The sequence below is a fragment of the Colius striatus genome, chromosome 9 (genome assembly GCF_028858725.1).
Source record: "Colius striatus isolate bColStr4 chromosome 9, bColStr4.1.hap1, whole genome shotgun sequence".
Taxonomy (NCBI): domain Eukaryota; kingdom Metazoa; phylum Chordata; class Aves; order Coliiformes; family Coliidae; genus Colius; species Colius striatus.
Window position 1 is genome coordinate 30,648,262 of NC_084767.1, and position 27,029 is coordinate 30,675,290.

General features: G+C 41.7%; 1 protein-coding gene across 1 annotated transcript in view; it reads right to left on the reverse strand.

Moving 5' to 3' along the window:
- TMEFF2 (transmembrane protein with EGF like and two follistatin like domains 2) overlaps positions 1 to 27,029 on the reverse strand; it is a 138,524-nt gene that overhangs the window by 48,091 nt on the left and 63,404 nt on the right. The window contains exon 5 of the mRNA XM_062002495.1: positions 7,747 to 7,843. Coding sequence (XP_061858479.1) covers positions 7,747 to 7,843 — 97 coding nt within the window. The remainder of the gene's footprint in view (positions 1 to 7,746; positions 7,844 to 27,029) is intronic.

Sequence of the window (27,029 nt, forward strand, 5' to 3'; positions counted from 1 at the left end):
AGCATTAACCTTCTAGCTAAGCCACTAGTAGTACACTTAGTTTAGAAATACATCATGCTCATTCTGTGATTCCTGCCTCCTACTCCTCAAAAAGACTGGATCCTAACCTGCTCTTAGAGAAACATCCTCTGAAGTTAAAGCTAACAACTTCTTTCCCATCTCTTCTCTTCTCTTGCTCTTTCTGCAGACTCGTTGCCGAGAAAGAGGAAAACTATGTATTTTTGCCTTGATTTACAGTCTTTTAGAAGTCAGTGGGAATCTTTCTCTGGCTATCGTTGGTCACTTTTCCACCTGGGCTAGTTTTAAGTTGAAACTTCCCACTGAAAAGAGTCCTACAGTATCTTAGTAGCTTGCCAGTGAGAAACCGGATAGGAACTGTGGTGTTCATGCAATGCTTATCTGGCGACCTTATATTCTGACACATGATGTCTAGACACTGGTTGCTAATAAGCTTTAAGCTTTCACCTAAGCTTGAACAGTTGCAACTTTGTTCTTGCTTGTGCTGTTGACAGTAATTCAAGCTACAATTTTGTATTTTGCTATTTTCTCACTTTTGTTCCAGTCAATGTGGCATTTCTTTCCACAGCCCACATAAAGGAGCATAGCCAGATTCTCTGTTCAGCTCTCATGCCTCAGGCACCATATCTGGCCAAACAGCCTCCTATAAAAGCTGCTAATCTGGCTCATTCTCAGGGCAGGTTTAAGAATTCAAATAGACCATATAGACAGGTGTCATCTTGCTTTTTCTAACATTCCTGATGTTTTGCCTTTCATTGGAAATCCTTCACTGACCCCTTTCAAGTTGCTTAGGCCACAGTATTGCTGACTGAACCCACTGCATGGTATATCTACAACTGTCTCAACATGGTGTCTCAACAATTATACTGGAAGGCAGCTGCTTTATTTTCTTTCAAAATCTTTAACCATAGAACACACACAAAGGAAACATTAACAGTTAACAGAGCCAGAATTGGGCTAATTTCTGGTCAGGCACTGGAAATACTTCTGATATTAGGCTGGGGCTAAGTGCCACAGGTGTAAGAGGGTGTAAGCTTCTTTGTCATCTCCTGGTGTGCAATGCAGAGTGTGTGCTGCAGTGCCTTCAGTTTCCTCTGTAAACTCTTGCCTGGTCTGTTATTAGACATGACCACTAAGATCCACATGAAGATTTATGCAGCAGTAGCTTCAGTTCATGCCTTAGAAATGTAAGTCTTTGCAGGATCGTGGGTTTTTTAATCCTTTCATACCATATCCATGTTTATTTGAACCAATGAGTATGTTTAAGTGTTATATGTAGCCATGAACAAAGAATCTACTGCTTCTCTAAAAGAGAAAAGAAAGCAGTAGAAAACGGTACTGTATCTTCTGTAAAATGCACAGGACATCACAGATGGTAAAGAAGCTCATTTTTTCTGCATCTGGAACAAGTAGGTCACACATAGTTATTATACACACTGCTGAACATGAAGCAGCCAATACCTGTGTAATATATGTGAGCTTTCAAACTACCTTTTAGTACTTCATAGTAGTATAGTATCTTGTTTGCAGATGCTCTGTTCGAGAGCAACCAATGGAAGGGGGAAGGGACCCAAAGCTGACTGACCTAATTGCTGTGTGGATTGAGAAGCTGGCCAAATCATTAGTTTCTTTTATATGTTTTCTTTCTATATAATAATAAAGATAAATATTGATTGCTAGAGCAATATTGATTGTAGGGGTTGCTGCAGATGGCAGCTGCATGATTTGCGCAAATGTCTCTCATGTACAGAGCCGCTTATTTGCATGAGAATGCAGTTTTGCTATCCTCCTGTGTTTCAGACTGTTCACTTGCCTTATAGGAGCATTTATTTATATATATATTAGTGATTAACAGTAAAATATGAAACAAAGGAGTGAAACAGTTCATCTCCTTAACATATTTTGTGTGTCTGTCTGCTGTGGGTAAGTGGAGTTTGTTGTCCCAGCCACATGGAAAGAAGCATGGGACACAAGCAACCTGCTTTAATTATGGTGAAACATCACTACCTAACTTGGGAATAACACCCAGCTGCACAGCATGCCTGAGACCAATGCTCCATCCTGCACTTAGTGACCAAGGCCTATTCAGGCCTATATGCTTTCCTCCAAAGCTCCCAGCTTTGGGTCATCAGAGACACAGTGTCTCCACAGAATGGCTTCTGCACCTTCTTCTGAACCTGCTTGGTGGCATCCTTGTCCACTTAGAAGAAACACGAAATGCCTCTAGAGTATGGGGCAGGCTCATGAAGAGGAAGGAAAGTTGCCTACCATGAGCACAGTTCCTATGGTAGAGCACAAAACCCTATGGTCGGCCAAGGAGTCATCCTCGGGGTTTTGTCATGGGTTTGTGTGGAGCAGCATTTTGTGTGGTAACAGGGTGAAGGGGCTGCAGAGGTGGTCCTAGTAAGCAGTTCTTGAAACATCCCCTGGCTCTGAGGGGGACTCACCTCCAGGCTGTCTGGGCCAATCTGGCACCTCTGTGATCATTATTTAAGACAGGAAATCTGAGCCAGAAGAACAGGAAGATGGAGGTGACCATGCGGATCCCACAGTCAGAGAAGGAGGAAGGAAGGAGGAGCACCGGATCAGAGACACCTCTGCAACCTGTCGTGAGAACGCAGCTGTGCCCCTGCAACCCATGGAGGGCAATGGCAGGACCGAGAGCCACCAGCAGCTCCATGTGAGTGTGCCTGGACAGGCAGGAGACTGTGTGAGGAGGCAGCCAAGGCGCAGGCTGTGCTGGAGAGCCTGTGGGCCCCAGAGACACACACCAGGAGCTGGAGAGAAGCTGCAGCCCTTGGCACGAACGCATGTTGGCGTGGCCCATGCAGGCCCATGCCTGGTGTGTGAGGGACCCTGTGCTGGAGCAGGGATGACCAGTGAGGAGCCCACCTACCCTGAGGACAGACAAGCAGCAGGAGTCATCAGGAAAAGACTGACTGAAGCCCCCATTCCCCTGAGCTGTTAAGGGGAGGAGGAGGCAAAGACATTGGAATCAGGGCTCTGAGCCTAGGAAGAGAGGAGGGCAGTGAGGAAAGGTGGTCTTAAAGGGCTGGTTGTGCTCTTCATCATTGTACCACGCTGTCGTGTTTTCTGTTTGTTATGGTTTTGGTTGTTAGTGGATTAAATTTTTTTTTGTTGTTTTTCTTCCCCAAGTTCAGTAGTCTTATCTGTTTTGTCTAGGACCACACGTGGCAATTGAGCCTTCCCTATCCTCAAGGTGTTCTAAAAGCCCTCAGTATTTATGGCTGATCATGGTCCTTTGTTCCTAGTTGGGCCTAAACCATGACAGATGTGTGAGGACAAGTTGTGGGAAGCAGCAAAGACATTTATGCCCCTTTTAATCACTGGTGCAAACCCTAAGCGGTCCTTTCAAGGTCAGGCATCTCTGACTGCCTCTCTCCTCCACCTGCAGTCTTCAGAAGGGAAGAAAAGAAAGGCAGTAAACTTCAGAGATGGCTCCTTCACCTCCTTGGACACTATGATGCTGCAGGGAAAGCACTCTCCCAAGCACGTCATACAACTCTGGGTGTCTGTCTTACAGCTAGTGAACTGTATCTTGTTCTTGGCAATGTTGCACTTTGAGACTGCTGCTGGCTGACCTGCTGATATTGAAATTCAAAGGAAATGCAGGTATATTTAACTCCAATTCATCATTTTGATTAACTCTACAAGTCAGAGATTTTCAGGCTTTAATCTTGTTTTAAGAAAATATTCCTGTCCTCTCTTCCCTATGTTTTCCAATAGGAAATTCAACAACAGGGTTTTTCATATTATTTGTCTGCTTCCACTGACTTGGACATACTGTGGATTTCTGAAATAGCTGCCTGGTATCTATACAAACCATGGCTTGTCCAGTGTAGAGAGTTGCTCTTATTTTCTCAGTGGCCTACAAGGAGGAGATTAATACTGGAAACCAGGTTTCTGACGTGGTTATACACTGACACTAAGCCATTTTAGCGGATGAGCAGGCACTCCATTTGGTTAGTACTATTTATATACAGTGAGCATTTCATAGATGCATTTTGGAAGACCTCAGAAATATACCATGGTTCAGATTATTATGCTTCATTCTTCATTTCCTTTTAAGTATATCTCTCAGGGTGTTATGTTGAGTAGCCCTCTCTTACAAAATCAAATATTCCTTAGCGAAATAAAACCCAAAGTAAGCAACATCAAATGTCTTATTTACCAATAGATTGCAATCCAGATCTAAAGAGCATAGCCATTGCCCTGCTTTAAATATTCATGAAGTCCACTGGTGCAAAATGCATTAAAGGTGGGAATAATGCCAGTAATAAACGATCCTCTTAGTGACAAGAAGCTTTCATATATTAAAGTAGTACAATGTTAAAGACTTTCCACTGAACAGTCTTTGTTTTTAACCTAGATTAAGAGATTCACTAATGGAACACCAAATTGCATTCACTCTTGTGATATTAGGCTGCAGAATAGAATAATAATACATGTATGCTTTACCATGCTGGGCAAAACCTGTTATAGTGGGTTCTTTTCTGCCTTTTCTTCATACTTTCCAGAAAATGTTCACATATGTATCTTACCCCTTCGAGTAGTCTTCTATGTGACAAACCCTCTATCAGAATCCCAGAAGTTTAACAATTAGTTAATTAGTTAGATTGGTTTTAGGCAGATAAGGAGATTTAAAAAGTAATGGTGACACAGTAAAAATAGCACAATTTAGCAGAGTGACTATTATCAATGAATAACCAAATAAAATTATAAAAAAAAAAAAGAAAGAGTTAAGTTGGAGATAAGGGATTGCAAAATAACAGACGGTGGCAATGCAGAATAATGTTAATTGTTGCTTTAAACCACCAGCAGCCCAACCACATCTGCTATCACACCTGTGCTCTCTTCTCTGATCTACTCTGGCACCCCAGAAATATTAGGCGAACAGCCAGCACTCTATAGTATGGCTGTGCTACCAACTTGCATCTCTCTCACCTGGAATGGATCAGGCTCTGATTCTGCACCCTCAAACTGTTTCTGACTGATATGAGACATTGCTGATGCTGGGCTTGTCACACTGTAACGAGAGGTCCTGGGGCTGCTGGGACCCACTGACCCCATTTTACAAATGTCACTAGCCACAGAATCACAGAATCTGAAGGACTGGAAGGAACCTTCAAAGATCATCTAGTTCAACCTGCCACAGCAGGACCTCATAGAGTAGGTCACACAGGAACTCGTCCCGGTAGGTTTTGAATGTCTCCAGAGAAGTCAGATGAGACAGCTAAAAGAGCCCTGCTTACAACTGAAATTTGATCCACATGAAAACAATGATCAAATAATAAACTGAAGTTTCATTTTCCCATTTAATCCAAGGATGTTTTCTGCATACCAAATTTTGGCAGACAGAGTGGGAAAATATGCATCTATCTGATGCCAAACATGGACATTCAATTAACATACATCTGAAAAAGGTATCTAGGTTCCCCATACATAGACTGCTTTTATTCTAGAAATAAGACCAACAAAGAGCTGACACTCAGAAGGCTCATTTCTTAGAAGGACATTTATCCAGACTAATCGGGGGCAGGGATAGGAAAACAGGGCTCTGTTATGGCATATGAAGCTGTTTACTTCAAAGCAGACCTTTAACAGGCTTTACATGGTCTTTGTACTTCTGGTTGGAAATCTGCTTTCCTGCCTTTTAACAGTTTGTCTGATAGCATCTTCTCAATAAATTCCCTTCCCTGCTTCCTGCCCTAGAAGCATCTCCCCCTGCAAAAAGACCACCTGTCAATAAAGATTGAGAATGTTACCTCCTGCAGTCAGGAGGTTGGGACATCCCTTTTTTCTACAGTAGCTAGCACCAGGACAATGGGTAATGGGATGAAGCTGGAACACAAAAAGTTCCACTTAAATGTAAGAAAAAACTATTTTACTGTGAGGGTGATGGACCAGAGGGGTTGTGGAGTCTCCTTCCTTGGAAGTCTTCAAGACCTGCCTGGTAATGTTCCTATGTGACCTGATCTAGATGAACCTGCTTCTGCAGGGGGGTTGGACTAGATGATCCCTTCCAACCCCTACCATTCTATGATTTTATGATTATGCTGCTCTGTATAAGTTGTTTCAAAAGGGAGGAATTAGTGTGAAAGCTGTACTGTGAACGTTATTGGGGTAAGTTGCACCAGGCTATTTTACCAAGCGCCTTCTGGAAAAAAAACCAAACACTGCTATTCAGTGCTTGTGATTAATAATGTTGTCTTGTAGCTAATTTTATGCCTTGCCCCTCTCTTCTGCCTTCCAATTTTGAAGTGCACTTAATTATGAAAACATGAGCACTAGACTGTGAATTTTGATATATTAATTTTACCATGATTTTGTTTCGACACTGCACCTCTAAAACTCTCAAGGACAACCAGTCAAGGACACAATGAAAAGCCCAACACCTGGGGTAATTTTCTTAAGCAAAGTAAAAATTAAGCAATTTCTTCCACACAAATCTCATTAAATTACTGCAAACTTATAACCATCTTGCTCCTGTTTTTAACATCACAATTTCTTTTGATAACTGGAGCCAGATCAAGGCCTCTGCAGTTTGTTTAATTAGCATTGTTTGAAGACTGGAACTGGAGGTTATTAAAAGCCTGTCAAGACAAAACCAAAATGAGCACAAATGGATGGCCATGACCATATTCCTAAACTCCTTCACCAAACAGCAAATACGTTCATAATTTTGGCCTGACCAATGGTGCATGGAGGTCTTGCCTGGATGAGGTCAGCTGTCCAATAATAGGATCAATTATCACCTTCACCATTTGTTCATCGTCTCCTCTCCACTCCGTTCCTACCATCCAAGTTAGAGTTTGCGAAATATTGCTTTATTGACATTTCACTGCCTAATCTCTCTATCCATCCTTTAGCCACCATCAGCCCACATTTTTAGAAGCATAATCCAGACAACAGCTCTAACATTTGCATGATTGTTTTGTAGTGTGTCTAAATTTGTATTAATTACTTAGATAGAAACATGAGTGTTGGCATTACGGCAGTGTTAGAAGTATAGCTCTCTGAATAACAGCTTTTTGATCTATTGCTCCAAAATCACAATGGAATTATTAGTTTAAAGCTGACTTGATATGTGTTTGCATGGTTTCTAGGCAAAAAAGAAAAATTATTTCCCTCAGTTTATGTGCTTAAGGTTAAAAATAATAGTAACAAAAAGCCCCCAAGCCTGAATAATTTTGAAAGTTCTATTAAAAGAAAAAAACCCTAATCAGTTTCCATTGAGAAAAATGTCTAAATGTACACCCTAATTATTTCAAACATTTTGAGGGTTAGGTCTTCAACTTCAGCAAGTAGGAAAAAGGGGTCAGATTTCTCAGCATTTCTAATGCCACACATGAATTAACGTGACGATAATACTAACAACATTTGTTAACCAGAAAAGCTTTTGGTCAATTATTTTTCCCAATTGTATTTTTACCAAAGTATGAAGCTGTAAAAGTCCAGATGGAATAACATAAGTTATAACAGCAACAATGTGGATAAGTGTATTCTTATACTTTGTCTAAAATGTGCATTTTCCAAAATTATAAACCAGACTGTTTTACATCTTTTTTTCAGAGTAATAACCATCTCAATCACTGTGTGATGAATCTCTGGGTGCGAAAATCTGAGTATCTAATATTTGTAATGTTTTCTAAACCACGGTAACTTTAAATAATATCATATTAATTAAAATAGAAAAAATTACCATACCAAACATCCTCTGCATCTTCGTCACACTCTGCCCCAAACTGGCAAATGTCACAGGTCGATGTCTCTTTTTGATTGGTTTCTCCTGAGCCTTCATTGACTGTTTGATGGAAAGCAGAAGAACACACATTAGTAAAGACAGCGCTGTAGCAAAGCACTTCTCTCACTCTAGAAAAATCCATTCACCGTGTCAGCTTAATGCGCTGCTCACAGAGCTGATGGACAGTGTTTCTGAGTGGGGCGAACAGAGATTTCCATATTGGTCTGTGAAAAATTCCCCGAATAATGGAGCTAAAAGGGAAACTTCTTCTTTCTTCTCCACTTAAACAACGACCCCTTCAAGCTGCAGCCTAGGAAGGTTGTGTCACCACCGAGCCTGACTGCTTTGTTCCTTGGCAAAATAATAGAGGTGTATTGATAGCATCACAAGCTGCCTTGTTTCCTTTACTGGTGAAGGCCTTGAGATACACTCAAGGGGATGCTTTCCTTGAAAATGTTTTGAAATTGCCTGCTGTGTGGTGCAATCTAGTCCATTTCAAAGGCAAAACATTTCTCTCCTCAGAAGTACAGCTATGAGCCCCAAGGACTAGTTATCTCTGGCAGGAAAGACTAAGTGCTGTCCAGAAGAGGGGACAATCTCCAGCATAGGTTAAATTTGAAACCCAGGAAAGTCAATGCCAATGTCTGCAACTGTGTAAAGTTTGTACCTGGCACTTAAGTCAAAACTACGAAAGGACTAAGAGGAAAATAAAAATACGTGTGTAAGAGGACTGCAAAAAAATATTTATAAGTAATGAAAGGGGCAGGTGCCAAGAAGGTGGTTTGTTAAAAGATCTAAAAGAAGCACTATCTATATTTGTATTGAAGTATATAAGCATCTTTTGATATCTCTTTATAGGTGCAGTTTTCCTGCAGGACACTGGATGTCCTTCTGACAGTTATAGAACAATTAACCCAATGCAGACTTTAAGTATCAACCACCTTTGTCTGATTTTGTTATCTGCATAAACAGCCTCTGTCATCCTTTCATTCCTCTCTTTCATTTGCAGTCAGCACTGTCACGCAGGCGTGCTGCATATTTGGGTCCAACTTACCAAAGCTGGTGGACATGCAGAAGTGTGTTGGTAGCCCCAGAGATGCTGATGGGCCGAATCACCTGCCTGATGTTGTACATCCACTGTATAAGACTGTTAACCCAGGTGTTACCCATCAAGTGGGTTGTTACCAGGGGCTTTCTGGTTGGAGTGTGCTGACTTTGAATGGGCTGATTTTGTTATTTACTCAAGAAAAGGCAACAGTCCTCAGCCTTCACAAAGCTGTTGGAGGAAAAAGGGCTTTTGCCCTAGAAAAGCAAGCATGACGCCAATGCCTGTTTTTCAACAAACTTGCTTTCTCACCCTGGACAAATTCTTTAACCTCTGTCATGCTTCCCACTGTGTAAATGGAACTAGTACCATTTTCTACTAACAGAGAATATAGAAACTAGTATATTAAAAGATCGTAATGTGCTTAGATAGCACAGTGATACAGACAACAAAGATACATAAGGTAGATGGTTTGTCTCAGAAACTTCTTCCTGAGGTTTAATACAGTCTAAGGAAGTGTTGGTAGGTTTAGGTGTGAACTATGCTGCAGCAACTTCTTTTTTGCAGTGCTTGGGCTGCTTAGACTATATTAAATTGAAAAAATACACCTATTCTGATGATTCTAAAATGAAATAAAAGAGAGGTTTGCTCTTTTTGTAGAAGCTTGCTCATCTTTATATCCATAAATTCACGTACAAACAAAGCAATGCAGAAACTCAGAAAACATATGCTGGATTTTTGTTCTACTGCATTGTCAGGTTTGTAGTGCGGGTCTGAGCTGTCGTTCTTTTTTTTCCTTAAACGATGAAGGAACTCTTTAGTTTCACACTTTATAAGAGCCAAGGTATGTGGGTGGACATGTCCTCACACTATTAGCATCTCCTCATGCCACATGTGTGATCCTGACCCAAAAGCACCATGAGGCTCATGCTGCTGTACAGCTCCTCCCCGCATCTGTGCAGCTGCACTCAGGCCGGTGTTTTTCACTGTTCCATTTACATTTTAAATATAGAAATACCTTTTACTGAGGAGATAACTTTTGACAGTCAATCTTGGCTGCAGATTTCCAGTGGTTAAGACATTAGATAGGACATGTAACAAATGACTGTAATACAAACGACAACAGGATATGTGGGCAGAAGACTCCTCATGACAGCCCGGTACTCCTTACTGACCAGGAATGTGCCAACTGCTCCAGTTCAGGAGGGTGAGAATACATTCTTTACAGAAAGTGCTACAATGTCTTTGTTTTGTTATTCTGCAAATCACTTCCCTCATAATTCCTTTTAATTAAAAACATATGTCCTATTTTTTTTTCTCCTTTTAATGTTTTTATTTATAATTGTCCAGCAGTTGTGGTTTGACCAGGGCTTTGACACAGTTCCACATCACAAGCTGAATAAAATTGCTGCTTAAGCCATTAAAGTATTTGAAAGATTAAGCATGCTGATAAGAAGTAACTGACTTAGAAAAGAACATCCACTAAAGGCACAGTGCAGTTCTTAATTTCTACTAAAAAATAATAGTCAATGTGCATGTTGTCATTAAATGTTCAAGTATGCAGCAGTCTTGATTAAAAAAGACATTTGTCTCTCTCTCTTTTTCCTGTGGTCAGTACCATAGATAATATCATTCTTTACATCTCCTTAAGGTGTGTTTTCTCTCCTTACATAAACATACACACTGGCATGTGGACTCATCCAGCACTGACACACACAGAGGCTTGTTTTCTCTATGCTGTAGAGATAAATGCTTTGATAAATCTGGATATCTCAGAAAGAGTTATTTTCCTAATATTTTCTGCTGTTTTTTATCTTGAGGACTAGTGAGTGCTCATTTTCTAAGGTAACTGCTTGTCCTTTTTTTTTTCTTTGCTGCACTTGCTGATTTGCACTTGCTTTTATATCGCAACTAAAAAAAAAGTAAGAAAAAAATCTAGTTTCTAGATTCCTCTTTGAACAAACAGGAGTATGATTTTTCTTTTTCTCATGCATGTTACATAGTTTTCATATTACCAATAGTTTAGGTTTAATACCAAGAGTGTCTGTAAGAATGTAGCAAGGCTCCAGGGAGGCTAATCACTGAAGCCCACTCCTTACTACTGACAGAACTGAGAAATATTAAGCTGCAAGTTCCTATTTGTATTAGCGAGATTAGCAACTTCTGGAGTTCAAGGAACTGTGCTAACATGGGTTAGAAGGTCACTAACATTATCTGAATGTCACTTCAGAGACTACCTCGATCTCCTAAGCAATATAAATTTTTCAGGTGGGAAGGCACTACACAAAATTTACAAAGTCAATGGACTGTGGTAACCACAACAGCTCCTGTTTTAATCATTTGGTCCTTTTCTGGTGTTCTCACTGCACTTAGGTTAGATAGCCACGATTTCAAGAATATCTGTATTGCTTGCTAGCCCCACAATAAACCATTTTTGAGACATTTTACTTTGCTTCCATATATGAAAAAATCACTGAAAGTATCAGTAGGTTAGTCTGACTCTGTGCTTATCTCCTGTACTATCAGGAGAAAACTAAAAGCTCTAAAGCTCCCAGCCAGACACCTCTATTCTCTCTCTTTATGCTTCATCTCTTTGAGTCAAGAGTCTTCTCCAGGTGCTACAATCCCAATCATGCTGAGTTTGCCCATACAGCTTCCCAGACTCATGCTTTACTAGGAGTTGATGGCTGGTGGTCTAGCTGGTTGTAACAAATTTATATCAAAATCTCTGTGCTCGAGCTTCTGGATCACCCTTGCCCAGTGTCTTCTCAACATACTCTACACATTTCAAAGGCAGAATGGAAATAAATTTTGCAATTCCCAGAAAAGCAGCTCCAAAGGGATGGTTAGGAATATGCACTGCAGCTCACAGTCTTGATCTGACATGCAAAACGTTATCTATTTCCTAAGTAACACAAGGGACATGTACATAACTTGTCTGATGAACTATACTGTGAGGAGTAAATGGAAGTGGAAAGAGTAGCAGGTGAACCATAAGGGAGAGAGACAATTAGGTGGCAACATCTGCTAAACACAAATCTCTTAATCACTCTTTGCCAACACACCTCTCAAGACAAAACGACAAACTCAGAGTCTCAGTCCACTTTTCATGTGGCTTTGTAGGACAGGAATAGTGTTTTCAGCAGGAGCAGTGAGGTGATCATTCCCCTGTACTCATCTTTGGTGAGGCCGCACCTCAAATACCGTGGCCAATTTTGGGCCCCTCTCTACAAGAAGGACATTGAAGTGCTGGAGAGGATCCAGAGGTAGGCTACCAAGCTACTAAAGGATTTGGAGCATGTCTCATATGAGGAATGGCTGAAGGATCTGGGTCTGTTTAGCCTGGAGAAAAGATGGCTCAGGGGAGATGTTATTGCTCTCTACAACTACCCAAAAGGAAGTTGTAGAGAGGTGAGGGTTGGCCTGTTCTCCCTAGCAACAAGCAATAGAAGAAGCAGCAACCTCAAGTTGTGTGAGGGAAGGTTCAGGCTGGGTATTAGGAGGAATTTCTTTACTGAAAGCATTGCCAGGCATTGGGAGGGTGGTGGAGTCACTGTTCCTGGAGGTATTTAAGAGACAAGTGGGTGTTGCACTTAGGGAAATGGTCTAGTGGTTGATAGGGCTGGGACAAAGGCTGGACTTGATGATATTAAACGTCTCTTTCAGCCAACACGAGTCTATGCTTCTATGACTACTGACACCATTATAATAATTTTTATTCGCTGTACTTTAACTGGAGAACATGGCAAAGACACAGTATAAAACATCATAATCACACATTTGAATATAAAAAATATTAGCATAATGAATTGTTATGATTTCTTCTGTATTATGTAGTCTTCCTTGGATTTATGTGACCAGATGAGTGCTCCTTGCATTCCATGGTTCTGACTTGGCTACTCATGGTGGGACATCTTTGCTCTTTTTGAAAGAAGAACTTCAAACAAAGCCTGCTGAAGTTCATCCTAACAGGACTTCCACTTGTTTTTAGCTATGAAATCTAGGTAATAACAAAAATCATGTGGATATGAGGGGCAGTGGCCATTTTTGTATTTTGGAATGAAAGACAATGTGCAAATGAAAATGTGGAGGAGGAAGAGAATGCTCTTCAGAGCAGGTGAGGTGACCTCACTAGATGCTTCAGTCCTAAGAGGAGTGCTCCTGGCAGATGACGAAGTGAACGTATGAAATGAGAAAGAGAAAACTCAGAGAAATCAGGGCAGAGAAGACAGTAGAATTTACTAAATGTGTTAGAACAAACACTACCTACACCTTTACCAAATGGCTAAAAACACCTCACAAAATTGACCAATAAAAGCCCAGATGCTGCAAGCAACTTCACTCTAATCAGGAAGTCTTTTTTTCCTGAAAGCATTAGCTCAGTCAAAACTTGCCAAGTGAGAGAAATGAAGGGTGCAAAGCAGAAGGCTGACTCAAGAAGGACTCTGCTCTTTAAGTCTGGCAGAGGCTCAGAACGGCATTATGGTCAAAATGAAAACAGCCTACCGTAACAGTAATAAATCCAAACTCTGACATGCCTTACTCTGCTTTACTCTTGCTGTCAGGCTCCATCTTCCTCACACACACACAAACATACTGGCAAAATTACTTACTGTGTGACAAAAGTGTCTCTACCCAGCTCAGGACTCAACTCAGAACTTCTCAATGAGACCTGAAATATTCTCCTTCACTCCCAGGGGGTCTTTGATCTGTTTCTCTACACTATCATGATTCAGTCTTTGAAACCATCTTGCTGCTATTAATGGGCAGGTAATTTAAACAATGCCAGAATTGTGCCATATTGAGCTGGCTGCTGGTCTGGAAAACAGACCACCTTCCCCACCAATTACATTGCTTCAGGCCATGCCTTGGATACCTCCACGTTGATCTTCTCAGCCGTGTGCTGGAAAAGGTTAACGAGGCAAGTTCTGCATGACGCAAATATTTAACAGAGTTTCTGGGAAGGAACGAAATGTATCCAGCCAGCTCAGATTGCTGATAAAATGTGCTTTTATCTTCCTGCTAAAGACCATGTAGATACGACTTGGCACTGCTTTGATTCCAGTCAGACTCAATTTAGAGTGTTTTTCAGCTCTCATACTTCTGCTGTGACTCTCAGGTTATATGTTTCCTTAAAATCACAGATAGTGGATTACCTGAAGGTATAAGGATCTCGGTTTCTATATATGTTTGTTTCAAAAGGGGATGTCTTAAGTTTTAGGGCTGTGGAGAAAAAGCTTGTGAATATAATGAATACCAGAAACTACCAAGTTTATATTTTTTTAAAAACTAAATATTTTTGTAGAGATGATGCACGATTTTTAGTCCTGTGCTTTACTGAGTTTATGTTGGACAGGAAAAAAGCATTTCTGGAATAGTTCACTCTTCTGCAAGGCCCTGTGCTGAGCTCCCCTGCACCTTGTGCAGAAGGTTCCAGTTGTCCTGAATGCAGTCTAATTAGCACAAGAAAACAGTGTCTGGGAAGTGCCCTGAGTTCAGTAAATAACTAGTATAAAAATCATTTCACGTTATCACCAAATGCTGCTGCTCTCTCTTTTTTTTTTTTTTTTACCTGATATCTTGTTTCCTGTCATCCCTTCCTTCCCATTCTTTTTTAGCATCTTTCCTTTTCCCATCACCCCCAGTTTTTCAGCTGCAGTTACCCTAATACAGGACCCAGCACAGAGCAGCTCTGGTAGCCTTGCAGACAAGGTGCTACTGCTGTTGAGGACTGGGCCCATGCAAAGCCACGTGCCTCTCACTTGGCCCAGCTCAATGTCTTAGAAACCAGCTTACCCCAGCTTCTGTCCAGTCTAGGGGCCTGGAGTCCTCCCCTGGCAAGATGGGTAATCTTCACACTCCCTCAACCTGATTTGCCGTGGCTAACAGTGGATGTGATGGGAATGGTTTCACAGGAGCATCATTGCTCTTCTGCATCTATCTGAGTTCAGTTCTCTCAGTGAGTGCAGCAAGAAGGTTCCAACAGCATCTGGCTCTCAAGTCAGGATATGACCTCCTACAGATCTCTGTGGGGACTTACCTGTATTTCTACAACCATGGCCAGGAGGGAATGGATTCAATTCTTACTCAGAGTTTATTTATTCTAAATAAACACCATTTGCTTGTTTCTGTCTTGTGCATATCCCTGCTGCTCTCACAGTGCATTTGATAAAAAATTAAATACGATTACTTGAGGCCAGTTTCTCCTAGCAAGTATCTCTAATGGCATTTCAAAAGGAATGGCTCATTGAATAAAGCCCTGTTGTAAGCTTTCTGAATGCTGACATGAAACAGCTGCGATTATTGCACTCTTGTGTGGTTCCCCTACAAAATTTGATGTTTGCCTGGTGTGTGTGGGATGCCAACATCACAGATTTATGAAGGTGTACGATGACCAGCATTGACAGTATTTGCCAGCTTGAGGAAGAGGAGGCTCATCTAATTTTGCCAAGAGCTTCCTCTCATAAATAGCTATGAATAAAAGGCCAAATAGCACATGGGGACTATTCCTCTCTGCTTTGCATTAATTTAATTTTAAAGAGAAATCACTTTCTTGCAGGAGAATTTTCAAGGAAGAGATACAGCTTGTTGTAAAAACATGCCTGCAATGCTGCCAAAGCATTTGTGGCAACACTCCCTGTTCACATGTATTTCAATATACCCAACAGCGCAAACAAAACAACAAAAAGGACATGCCCACAGCTGCATGGATGCAATGCGACAGGTCATCAATCAAGGCTATTATTAAAGGGCTCAGAAGGAGATTACTGTAGTCCTAATTGCAAGGACCAGAAGGTTTTTCAGGATCAAGGAGAAACAGGAAAAGATGATGTCTGATTCCTCCCTCAGGTTGGCTTGCCTGGCCACATGGACCATTAAACATCAGCACTGTGTCAAGGGAGATGGGAAGCTGCAGTCCAGGAAGGTACCCAATATCACTACACTTTTCTTATTGTCAGAAAAAATGACCACCAAAGGTTACTCAGGAGGACAGTCAAGTGTGAATTACTTGTGGCCTGCTGGCTCTGCATGGCATAAGGGGGAGAGGGCCAGGCTCAAAGCCCTCTTTATCCCTTCTGTGGATTACCAGACACACTCTCCCTGCAGACGTGCAAAAAGCCCAGGCATCTTTGGGCTCTGTTAAAATGCAGCAACTGGTTCTGGCCCCTCCTCTTCCTTTGGTATGCCTTGTCAGAAGCTGCATCCCATGTTGCCTGAAACAGGAGCTTGCCACTGGATACCTTATGCTTGATGCAATAGACACATGATACAAAGATAATCTGATGGTCAGCATGTACAGACTATATACATATGGTAACATAGCAGTTACAGGAAATTCTACCAAGTAAGTATGGGACTAGATACAGGTCCAGCTGGAGACTGTGAGTCAGCAGTGCCTTTGTCTGCAGGGTGAGATGCTACAATCGGACGTAAACCACAAAAATAACCTATCTGTGCTTACCCTTCTATCTGAGAAGAATTAACACCCCATCTTCTAATCACTTTTATTCATTCTAGGCAGAGGGGAACCTGGATTACCAAATTCAGAGAAATGCAGTGAATAAAATAACGAAGGATCCAACTTAGGGTTTCACAAAGACTACAGTAAGGAAGACCCAAATGGATGATATGACTTTCCACGGCTTTCTGCACTGAAAGTATGCTTTTGCCAGCTTTCTGCATGGTGAAAAGATTAACAGAAGACTTGAATGTGAACTCTTTACAGACACTCATCTGTCAAGAAACAGAATGAAAGGAACAAAGATAAAACCTAAAAGAGCTGTCTGGTATCCACTTGGCGACTACTTCAGTTTTAAGGTCTTTGTCACTTTGCTATTGATTTAAGTCTGTATATCCTTTTGAATATTAGTATGGCTAGCAAGATAACAACATCATACATAAAAATGTTTTTTATTCCAGAACAGATGAAACTCCCAGTGGTAAAAGAAGATTTAGGTATCTCTGAAGATTTCTTATCGCTATGCAACATAACTCTTTAATGGTTCAGTGCCTTGGAGGGTCATCTGAGATCACTTATCACATAAATCAAATAGGTGGCAGGCTATAAGAGAGGAAGCCTATAGCAATTTCATGTCTTTGCTCAGAGATATCAAATTTATCTTTCGGGCAGACTACAGAGGAGATAATATGCCACTCCATTTAAGCCACTGAAGAAACCCAAATCTGGGTATTAACCAATTTTAGGAACCTGCTCTTAGTCTTGACTGCACCACAATTATACTGTGAAATGACTGGTTTTAAATCCTAAAATGCAGACCACAGACACTGGTTCTGGTTCTAATTTACACTAAGGCTTCTGTAAATCACTCTGGCAATGGAAGGGAGTGTCAGAGTGAGTCAAAGTCCAATTTACTTTATGCCCCATTCACATAATCAGGGATGGCGTAAAGTGGCTCTGCTGTAAAAATTACCTGGATTTACCTTTCACTGAATTCAATAAGAGGAGTGCAGTTTTATTCCCTCTGCTTTTCTTCTGTGTCATACCCTGTTTATTTCTGTGTTGCTACTGCAGGTTACACACATGTAATTGAGAGTTGGAGCTGTCCTAGAGCTCAGAAAGTCAAGAAGACACATGCCAAACACATGCTCTGTAATTGGGTCTCAGAAGGAGGCAGCTCAGTCAGGTGCCAAAACTGGCAGTCAAAAACCCTCTTCAGATAGGCTGTACCTTTGTGTCTGGGAGCCATGATAGATGGCTCCTTCTTTGCCTCTTCCTCCACCAGCTTCATGGCCAGTCTGCACGCAAAGGGTTATCCCCAATACCTCTTCACAGGTCCTACCCCAGAATAATTTCCCATTTCAGCAGTAGCACTCTCTGATTTGTAATTGTGATTGCTGAGCTGATCACCTAAACTCAGAAAACCAGGGCTCATCTCTGTATGTGCTCCTTTCTGTGTATGTGAGAATTTCTAGTTTAAAAAGAAAGAAAATCTGTCTCAGAGCTACTTGTACAAATATCTCTCCTGACACATGTCAAGGCATTTCTGCCTTCCCAGGTCTGTAGCTAGGCAGTCCTTGGGTCTCTGCTGTAGCTCAGGGTGCACATGAGTCAGGCACCTAACAAACCTGCAAGGAGCTAAGGAGAGGGAAATTACAAAGTTTGTAAGTCCTGCTGGAGGGGGCGCAATATTTATGCAACATAGATCCTATCTTTTATGTAAGCCATTTCTTCAGCAAACACTAAAACATACCACTCAGTTAATTTCATGAAAATGTTTAGCAGTTGACTTTTCAAGATAAATGGGAAAGAATTAGCTGAAGTGTGTTTTTCCTTTTAATTTCTGTTATTAGTGGGCAGGTTGAGGCACTGTGTGAGTAGCACTGTTACTGGCTTTTTGTACTCCTTGGTTTATGGTTTATGTGGCGGAACAGTCATGTCCACAGCACAAAACCCATGATAAATACCGCAGCACTGCTGGTAAGCCTAGCAGAAAGGCAAGGGAGTTCATGAGTAGCACAGCCACTTCTGGAAGGATGATAAAGATTTAGGAGGTGCTTCCACAGACCAGGTCTGTGGATAAACTGGGAAACTATTTTTGTGCTGTCACCTAGAATTTACATCACTATGTAGAGACCAACCTCCCAGACCTCCAGTAGCAGAACACACAAGTTGAGTGTGACACACATAACTAGCCTTGATATGAGCAATAGAGAAGCATGGATTAGTCTTAACAATATCACCATTTACACGAGAACGATGTTGCACTTATGAGTATAATTTTACAGATATGTTTATGATATAGAGGGAGCCATATGGCATGAAAGGTTTAAACATTTAATCTCACTTAGCTTCAATACACTGCATATACAGAAAATTGAAAGCCCAGCAGGAAAATGCCAGATTTCATTCTCACTTAGTTGTGATTAAACTTTATGAGCTCGCTCAGAGTTTTGTCACCTGCAAAGTCATTCAGGGCAGGTAGGCTGTGAAAGCTGTGACTTTTTGCTTTGGCCAAGGCAACATAGCTCCTGAGCTGTGCTGCCCGAAATGCAGGCCTCTCCTACCACAACAGCAGTACACCTTTCTCCATACCTTCCCTCAAGTACTGAAACCACAGAAGGGACTGCAGGGAATGAATGACCTGGAGGGATTCTCTCCCTTCTCTTCCTGCAACTGTGCTTCCTTGCATCACTCAGGTGGGTCTGGTTTTGAGCAGCCTTACACTGGCAGACAGATGCAAGCAAATAGCTGATACTTATCACACTTTGCAAATATGCTCCTCTCATTAATATTGATTCCCACACACAAACACTTTAGCTATATTCACTGATTGCATTACCATTGCAGAAGTGTAATTAACAAATTAAAAGGGAGGGTTGTGATTCAGTTTAATTTGGGGAAAATCTTTAAATAAAAAAAAAAAAAAAGAAAAAAGAGTCTGATGTTTGAGGACCATTTCCCTCTGCTATTCCTTTTAATGTTTTGTACATGCTGCAAGAGAAACACTTTCATCAAAATAAACATGTCCTCAGTACACTCCAGATACTGCATTGCAAATGAAGGTGTACCATCAGAGTGGAAATGGGGAAGCTGCTCACACTGACCAGAGACCAAGAATTTATTCACAAAAACTTATGAAAAATAACACAGAATATACAATACCGCCAACCTAGGTGAAAGCCAATGCCACAAATATTTATGGAAGAAGGGAAGGTAGAAAATCTTCCATACTTTCTGCCCTTCCAGATGCTTGTATGAGAAAATAAACCATCTCCACTAAGCAAATGAATGCTTGCAAGAGAGGTCTTAACTCCTGTGCCAAAATTTGACTGCCATTCTCTCCAAAAACCAACAGAGCACACCTGGAAGAATGTCTGCAAAGTGAAATCTACTTCCCCTCCTGTGTCCTACAAAAAACATCTTTCAGGTTATCTAATATCATGAGAAACCATAATCATTAAGGATTGATCATGCTAATATAATTTTCTGGATGGCTTATTAACCTACTAAGACATGTTTTTCTCTACTTCCTTTCATTAGCGACAGCAATAATTAAGTAAGGACAGAGTAGTAAAATTGATCATATGCTACTGCCAAAGGGGATAGAGAATGTATTATGGACATTTAGCATAATGTTCTCCAAACTTCGGATGCATTAATTATATTTAGTAACACAGCTATTTTCTGCCTTTGATAGAAGGAATCCATGCATGTAGATACTAACAGCAGCTTATTTTTCTCCTACTCCAAAATGGAATTATCTGTTTTCCTTAAAGCTCATAATACAAAATGAGATGAGACACAAAAAATCACTCTCAAGTATCTGCCGATAGATATCTTTTCCTTATCACAGAATCATAGAATGGTAGGGGTTGGAAGGGATCTTTAGAGATCATCCAGTCCAAGCCAGCTGTGTAAGTAGGTCCACCTAGATCAGGTCACATAGGAACGTGTCCAGGCGGGTCTTGAAGATCTCCAAGGAAGGAGACTTCACACCCTCCCTGGTCAGCCTGTGCCAGGGCTCCATCACCCTCACAGTAAAATAGTTTTCTCTTATGTTTAAATGGAATATTTTGTGTTCCAGCTTCTTTCCATTACCATACCATAGAAAAAAGAGATGTCCCAACCTTCTGACATCCACTATTAAGATATTTGCAAATGTTAATGAGATCCCCCCTCAGTCTCCTCTAAACAGCCCCAGTTCCTGCAGCCTTTCCTCATAAGGAAAGGCAAGGTCTTGCCTAGCAGTCTCCTCTCAAAAGTGACGCTTTAAAAGCAGAATGGCCACAGAGCTCTGACTAGGAAGCAAAGAAGTGAGTTACACTGTCATCTCCCAGACAATAACCCCTAGAGCCACTTTCTTCGTTTTTTCAGGTCGGCTTCAGACAGCCTTACCACTGCCTTCCACTTCTGGTAACCAGAAGTAAGCATCTGCAACTTACGTGTGGATAGCAGTATTCAGAATATGTGCATACTTACCCAAATTTTATACATTTACAGAGGTGACTCAATAGCAGATGCACTCTTGAGTCCATGTTAAGGCCTTGCTTCCCTGTCCACACCACCAACAGCAAAAGCCTTGCCAACAAGAGGGCTGGGGGATGAAGGAGCAGCCATACAATGCATCAGTGCTGCCCCTTGCCTTCCCGACCCACGATCCCAGTGCCATGGCCCCCAACCCTGACGCAATCGCCTCGACTCTTGTAAGGGAAACTGCCATTTAAGTGACAATCCCAGTCACGTTTGTGATGTGTGGAGACAGGAATCAATATCAACCCATGATGGGGGCTGCTAGCTTGCCCTAGCAGCTCTACAAGACCTGCAGCATTAACTTTCCCGCAGCACCCTGCTACTGTGGGAAGCACGTGTAAGCCTGGGAGAGACAAAGGCACCGCAGAGATGATGAATTTTTACATATTTTTTAAAATGCCAGCAACTGGCTTTCCCTGCGTTCTCCCCCCATTTGAACAGTAGGCATCTTTCTGTAGATAAAAGCATTACAGGCAGCTGAAAAGAGTTGACATTACAAACTTGGCACTCATGGCATGCTGCACAAACAGGGAAAGGGAGAATCTGCCAAAGCGAGAGCCAGTGATAATATGAAAAGCATAAACCCAAAGTATGGACCTTATTTAAGTCCAAACAGCATAATACTATGATACTTAATGCAAAAATGTCAGAAAACATTCTTTATTACACACACACACACACACAAATGTTTTCTTTAAATATGCAAGTCACTTGATATCTGTGGTCTCCCATCTCTTCAGGTGCAAAATTCAAAATAACGATTATATCAGTCATTGCTTAATACATTCAACTGTGGCCCTGATTTTCATGCATGAATAGTCATTTACATATCACTACCCATCCACTCAGATTTTTCTTTCTAAATAAAGTAATACATTTAAAGTTGTCATTTTAAAACAAAAATGCTTAAAAAGGGACTTTTGTTTTTTGTTATCTTATCTGTGCTCTTAGTGGCTAATAGACCAGAATATTAAAATGGAAAATTCTCAGTCTGTATGACAACTGCCACAGTGAGAAGATTTCAGAGAAGAGGCAATTATGAAGGGATTTTTCTCAACTTCGGAAACACAAATAAACATGAATCGAAAAGTCGAAGCAAACCAACCAGAAGCAAAACAGTAATTACAGTACCTTCTTCTATTTTTCTAACACTAGTCCCTGTTGGGGGCAGGGCTAGTTCCACGTTAGGGAAATTGCTGCAGACATGAGGTGCAGTTAGAAGCTTTGCATGAATAAATTACAATTTTTCAATTAATATTGCCCATACCCACAATAGAGGAAGGATTTTGTACTTTTTTTTTTCTGCTCCTGCTACTTTTAAAGTGATTTTCTGCTATGTTTAATTAGGAAATTTCTCTACAGAAGGGAATGTGATAGAAGATTAATTCTCTATTTCCTCACCCACTGTGTCAGTAGACTCAAGTGGACACTATAAACCCCAGTTAAATACGACAAGGATGATCAAGCATGGAGCTCCTTTGAAGAGGTCGTGTCCGCAGACTGTAGATCTCATTTCAAAACAATAGAAATGAGTTAGAAAATGGTATCTCTCCCCGGCGCAGCGCCACGGAGGAGCGATTACAAGTGCCTCATGGTGCGAGGGTTCACCATGCCGGTTGAGAGGGCTCCCTGTCACCACTAATGACACCAAATGCTGCTGAGTGAGAAACAGCATTTCCACAAACACCGATCTTTTGGGTCTTTTGCTCCTGTTCACCACTAATAATTATTCCTCTAGTAGTCACATCCTATTTTATGTCTTTTATGCCAAGTGTGAAATAACAATTAAGCAATAAATAATGAAATGTTCACTGGTGGGCAATACAGTGAAGGGCTGGGTTTTTTAAGAGAACAGGCAAAGGGCATAAACTGGATTTTGTTTTTTAACGAACAATGCAGGGAATGATCTATTTACCCCTGGAACACCAAATCCTATGAATGGTCCATTGCTACCAATGTTGAGTAAATATCAGGTTAAGGCTTTTTTAAATGGAAATGCAAGCTAGAGCAAGAACAAATATTCAGGGGAAACCCAGACCTGTGAGGTACTGGAACATGTAAGGTGCTATCCTTTGACAGAGAGGGTAAGCAATTCTCTCAGAATTTTTGTTAATGCAATGGCTGAACATCAAAACAGAAAAATCATTAATGATTTAGAGGAGGAAATACAGACATGTAGCCTCATAGAGACCTAGAGCCTTGCTTATTGATTAACTAGGACCAGATTGTTTTAATAAAATAGAAATCGTCAGTACATAGCTCCTGGGGACAAGAAAGGTCAAAACAGGATAGCTGGCAGAAAAAGATATGTGTAATGCAGAAGAAATTTCACTCACAATTTTATTCTGTGCTTAAAAAAAAAAAAAAATCAACATTTTTGGCAAGTCCAGTGCCTATTTATCCTCTCTGCCCCTTGACAAGTTTATAAGACATTCTCATCCAACTCTGCTTGGTGCTGCTCTGCTTTCACGTAGAAATGCTCCAACAGAACATTTAAGAAGGGGCAGCTATCTTCGCAGAGTCCATGGGAGAGCTGCAAGCATGACATGATTCAGAAAACACAACTTCCACGGAAAGCTTGGAGGAATGGAAATTTTTTTACTTTGGAAAAGAGAAGACTGAAAAGAGACTAGTAATCTGATACAAAAAGGAATGTTAAAAAGGCTGCTATAAAAAGAAGGATAATCAGTTGCTCTTCACATCCACTATATGAGAGACAATTAATTTCAGCAAAGGAGATTTAAGTTAGATATTAGGAAATATTTTGTCCTCAGCTTCTAAGAATTATCATGTGCTGGAATAGGCTGCACTGGAACGAAGCTGACGTGCTCAGAAGTGGCTTCTGAGACCACTCCATGCAAATCTCAGGAAGGGACAGTCTAACTATAGTTGTTCCCATCAGACTTAAGAATGGATGAGATGATCAGTTGAAGCTACTTCCAGAACTGTATGTCTACAACTATATAATCCCTTCTCTGCAGTTAGGCAATGCTGTGCTCATTACCAAATTTGCAAACTTGGAGGATTTGGTTACACCTAGGACCTTGTGGACATGACTTCAGCTCTTCTTCTGATCCTGCAGAGCCAGGGAAGCCAATCACACTTTCTTCCCTGCTCAGGAGAGAAGCTTCTTTTTTTTTAGATACGAAGGTATCTGATCCAGTTGACCATGGTTTTGTTCCATTACAAGAAATTACCTTACAGGGAAAAAGCATAGATCTCTTTAAAGGGGAAACATTTTTAAAAATTTTGTTAAATGGGTTGCAAAATCTACGTTAATATAGAAATATGGGTAATGCACTGCATTTCCCAGAGCAGTCAGCCATTACTTTCCAGTGTTATCACTCAGCTGGATGCTACGTAGATAAAACATGGGGGCCATTGCTGCACAGGCTGGGAGTCCTGTCCAGCGGCTTGCACCCTCACAGCAAACCCATGCTCCTGTCACCCACTCTGTGGCAGCTGCACCCTGGATATGAAGGGCATGAGGAGGTGGAGGGAGTGAAGCTCCTCCTGCCAGCCTCAAATCTGGGGATGGCAAAATGGGGCATCTCAGGGAGCCCTACTTTCAACTAGAGCAGACTGTGGCTGTCTGAATGTGTGTCAGGAGCCTCAGCATCCCAAGCAAGAGCAGAGTGTCACGCGGTACAGAGGGCTTGCAGCCACCTTTGTTCCATGTCCCCTGGAGCAGTGCTTTCTCTGCTGCATCTGCCTGAGGCACAGCACAAAATCTGTCCCCTCTGTTCCTGTTTCCAAGCAGTGAGCAGTCCTTTTGCAGCAAGGCTAGTCTTCACAGGTTTCTCAGTCTTTGGTGACTGCAGCCAGCGCCCATGCTATGTAGCTGCTAAGGTGCACATGGGGTGCATTTTTTCCCCATTCCTTTTCCTTTGTGAGTGGTTGGGCCTGGGGCAGAACTACAGTCTATTTGCACTGTGAAAACATAGCTTTTCAGAAAGGAAATATAAAATGATGAATCAGGGGCCCAGACATACCCATCTGTCATATTCAATAATCATGCTTGTGCCACGTGAATGCCTGGTCACTCTTGCAATTAGCTGTTAAAGCTAAATGGGCAATTTTCAGTCAGAAGTGCATGAAATGCATGAACATTTTAATGATGTACAGAACAATTAAGAATATTACATGCACGGTTCCTGATCACCTTGAGATATGCTCTGTACTTAGCATTGGAGAACTCAACCTCTTTAACCCTATTAGAGCAAGAGGGCACAGCTGGAGTCACGAAATTGTGAGATGAATAAATTGCAGCAAGGCAGGCTCTTTTTAAAATGCAACTTTTCCTTTGAAAAACTCTTAGATAATGATGGAAAAAATGTCTGCAGAGAATTGCGATGGAAAAAAAAAAAGGTAGAATAATAAATGTGTCCCATGTGACAGTCAGGAAAAAAGAAGGGTCTGATTCAAGTCTTGTTCTAATCAACAGGGCTCTCTCCATTACCTCTACTAACAATCACATTAAACCTTCTAAGTATGGCTGACAGAGCATAGAGGTAAGAAGCAAGGAAGCCTAGCCGCTGAAATGGTAGCTATGCAGCAGGTAAGCCACCTGAACTCACGCTGATGCAGTAAATCTGTACGTAGATATACATACAGAACTCATATAGATTGTAAAGATGCAATTTCAGTAGAGAGCAAACCCCTCATGTTTTCCCCCCAAATATGGGAAGATGGGAACTGTACAAAAGACCTTATCACAGAGAGGGCATCCAGATGTTGTAAGGAATGTCAGTGTAGCGAAGTAGTGCAACCCCATGTCTACATATAGAGAGACAGAAAAAAATGATGTGGGTCAGTGTGCTAGGGAAAAATCTTAGTATCACATATTAAGGATTTACAATGGAAGATGCAATGTTGTTCTTGCCCAAAACACTGTGCAAACTTGGCCTCAGGAGAACCCTTGAGACAAATTCCATCCAGCATGTGCCAGTCTAGAACACACCAAATGCTGTGGCCTCAGACAGTGCAGGAAGAGGAAATGCCTCTTGGCTCTTGGAGTGGAGGTCAGCTTTTGTCTCCTCTGAGATGAGTGCCCACTTGATTTCAGTGGAGCAGAGCTGCCTCCTAACAGGTTGGGATCAAGCCCTGAGTGTTCAGCATGATCATTTCTTAGGAAAAGTTAATTAGCGTAAGGTAGATGTGGATATGCTTCTTTGCAAAACCCTGATTCGCGTGGAAGTATAAACAAAAGTGTAAACATCACCTAACCTAACCTTTGCTTTTCAGTATCTTATTTTTACACTGGGTTGCTATAAACTATCCCTGTAGTATTTTGTTGTAATTCCATGCAGTAAAAGGAATAACTGGGTAATTATCTCAGCCACTGCAATAATATTTCCACATTAAAATGTAAGTGCAAGATGCATAGCTCGTGTCTGTGTTTTAACTATAAGAACTGTGGTACAGGTACTGTGGAACTCTCAGTTCAGGCTGGGTCCCTGCCTCTGCTTATAAACCTGTTGACTGCAATGCACGGATGTAGTGGTTTTGTCTGGGCCAGGTTTTGGTAGTGGGGGACTACAGGGGTGGCTTCTCTAAACAAAGAGCTGCCAGAAGCTTCCCCTGTATCTGATAGGTCCAATGCCAGTCAGTTCTAAAACGGACCTGCCCTGACCAAGGCCTGGCCAATTAGTGATGAGAGTAAAACCTCTGTGATTAATGTACTGGAGAAGGGGAAGAAGTTACACAGTTGCTAAATGTAGCAGCAGCAGGAGGGAGTGAGAATGTGAGAACAACATCTCTGCAGACACCAAGGTCAGCAGAGAAGGAGCAGAAGGTGCCCAGGCACTGGAAGAAGGACTCCCCTGTGAGCTGTGGTGCAGCCCATGGTGAGGCAGCTGTGCCCCTGCAGCCCATAGAGGCCACTGGGGAGCAGAGATCCACTCCAGCCCATGGAGGACCCCATGCCAGAGCGGGTGGATACCTGAAGGAGGCTGTGACTCCTTGGGAAGCCTATGTTGGAGCAAGTTCCTGGCAGGACCTGGGAACCTGTAGGGAGAGAGGAGCCCACACCAGAGCAGGTTTGCTGTCAGGACTTGCAACCTTGTGAGGGACTCAGGCTGGAGCAGTCGGTACCTGAAGGGCTGTTCTCTCTGTGGATAACCCACGTTGGGGCATGATGTGAGCAGTTCATAAAGAACTGTAGCCCATGGGAAGGACCCACACTGGTGAAGTTCGTGAAGGACTGTCTC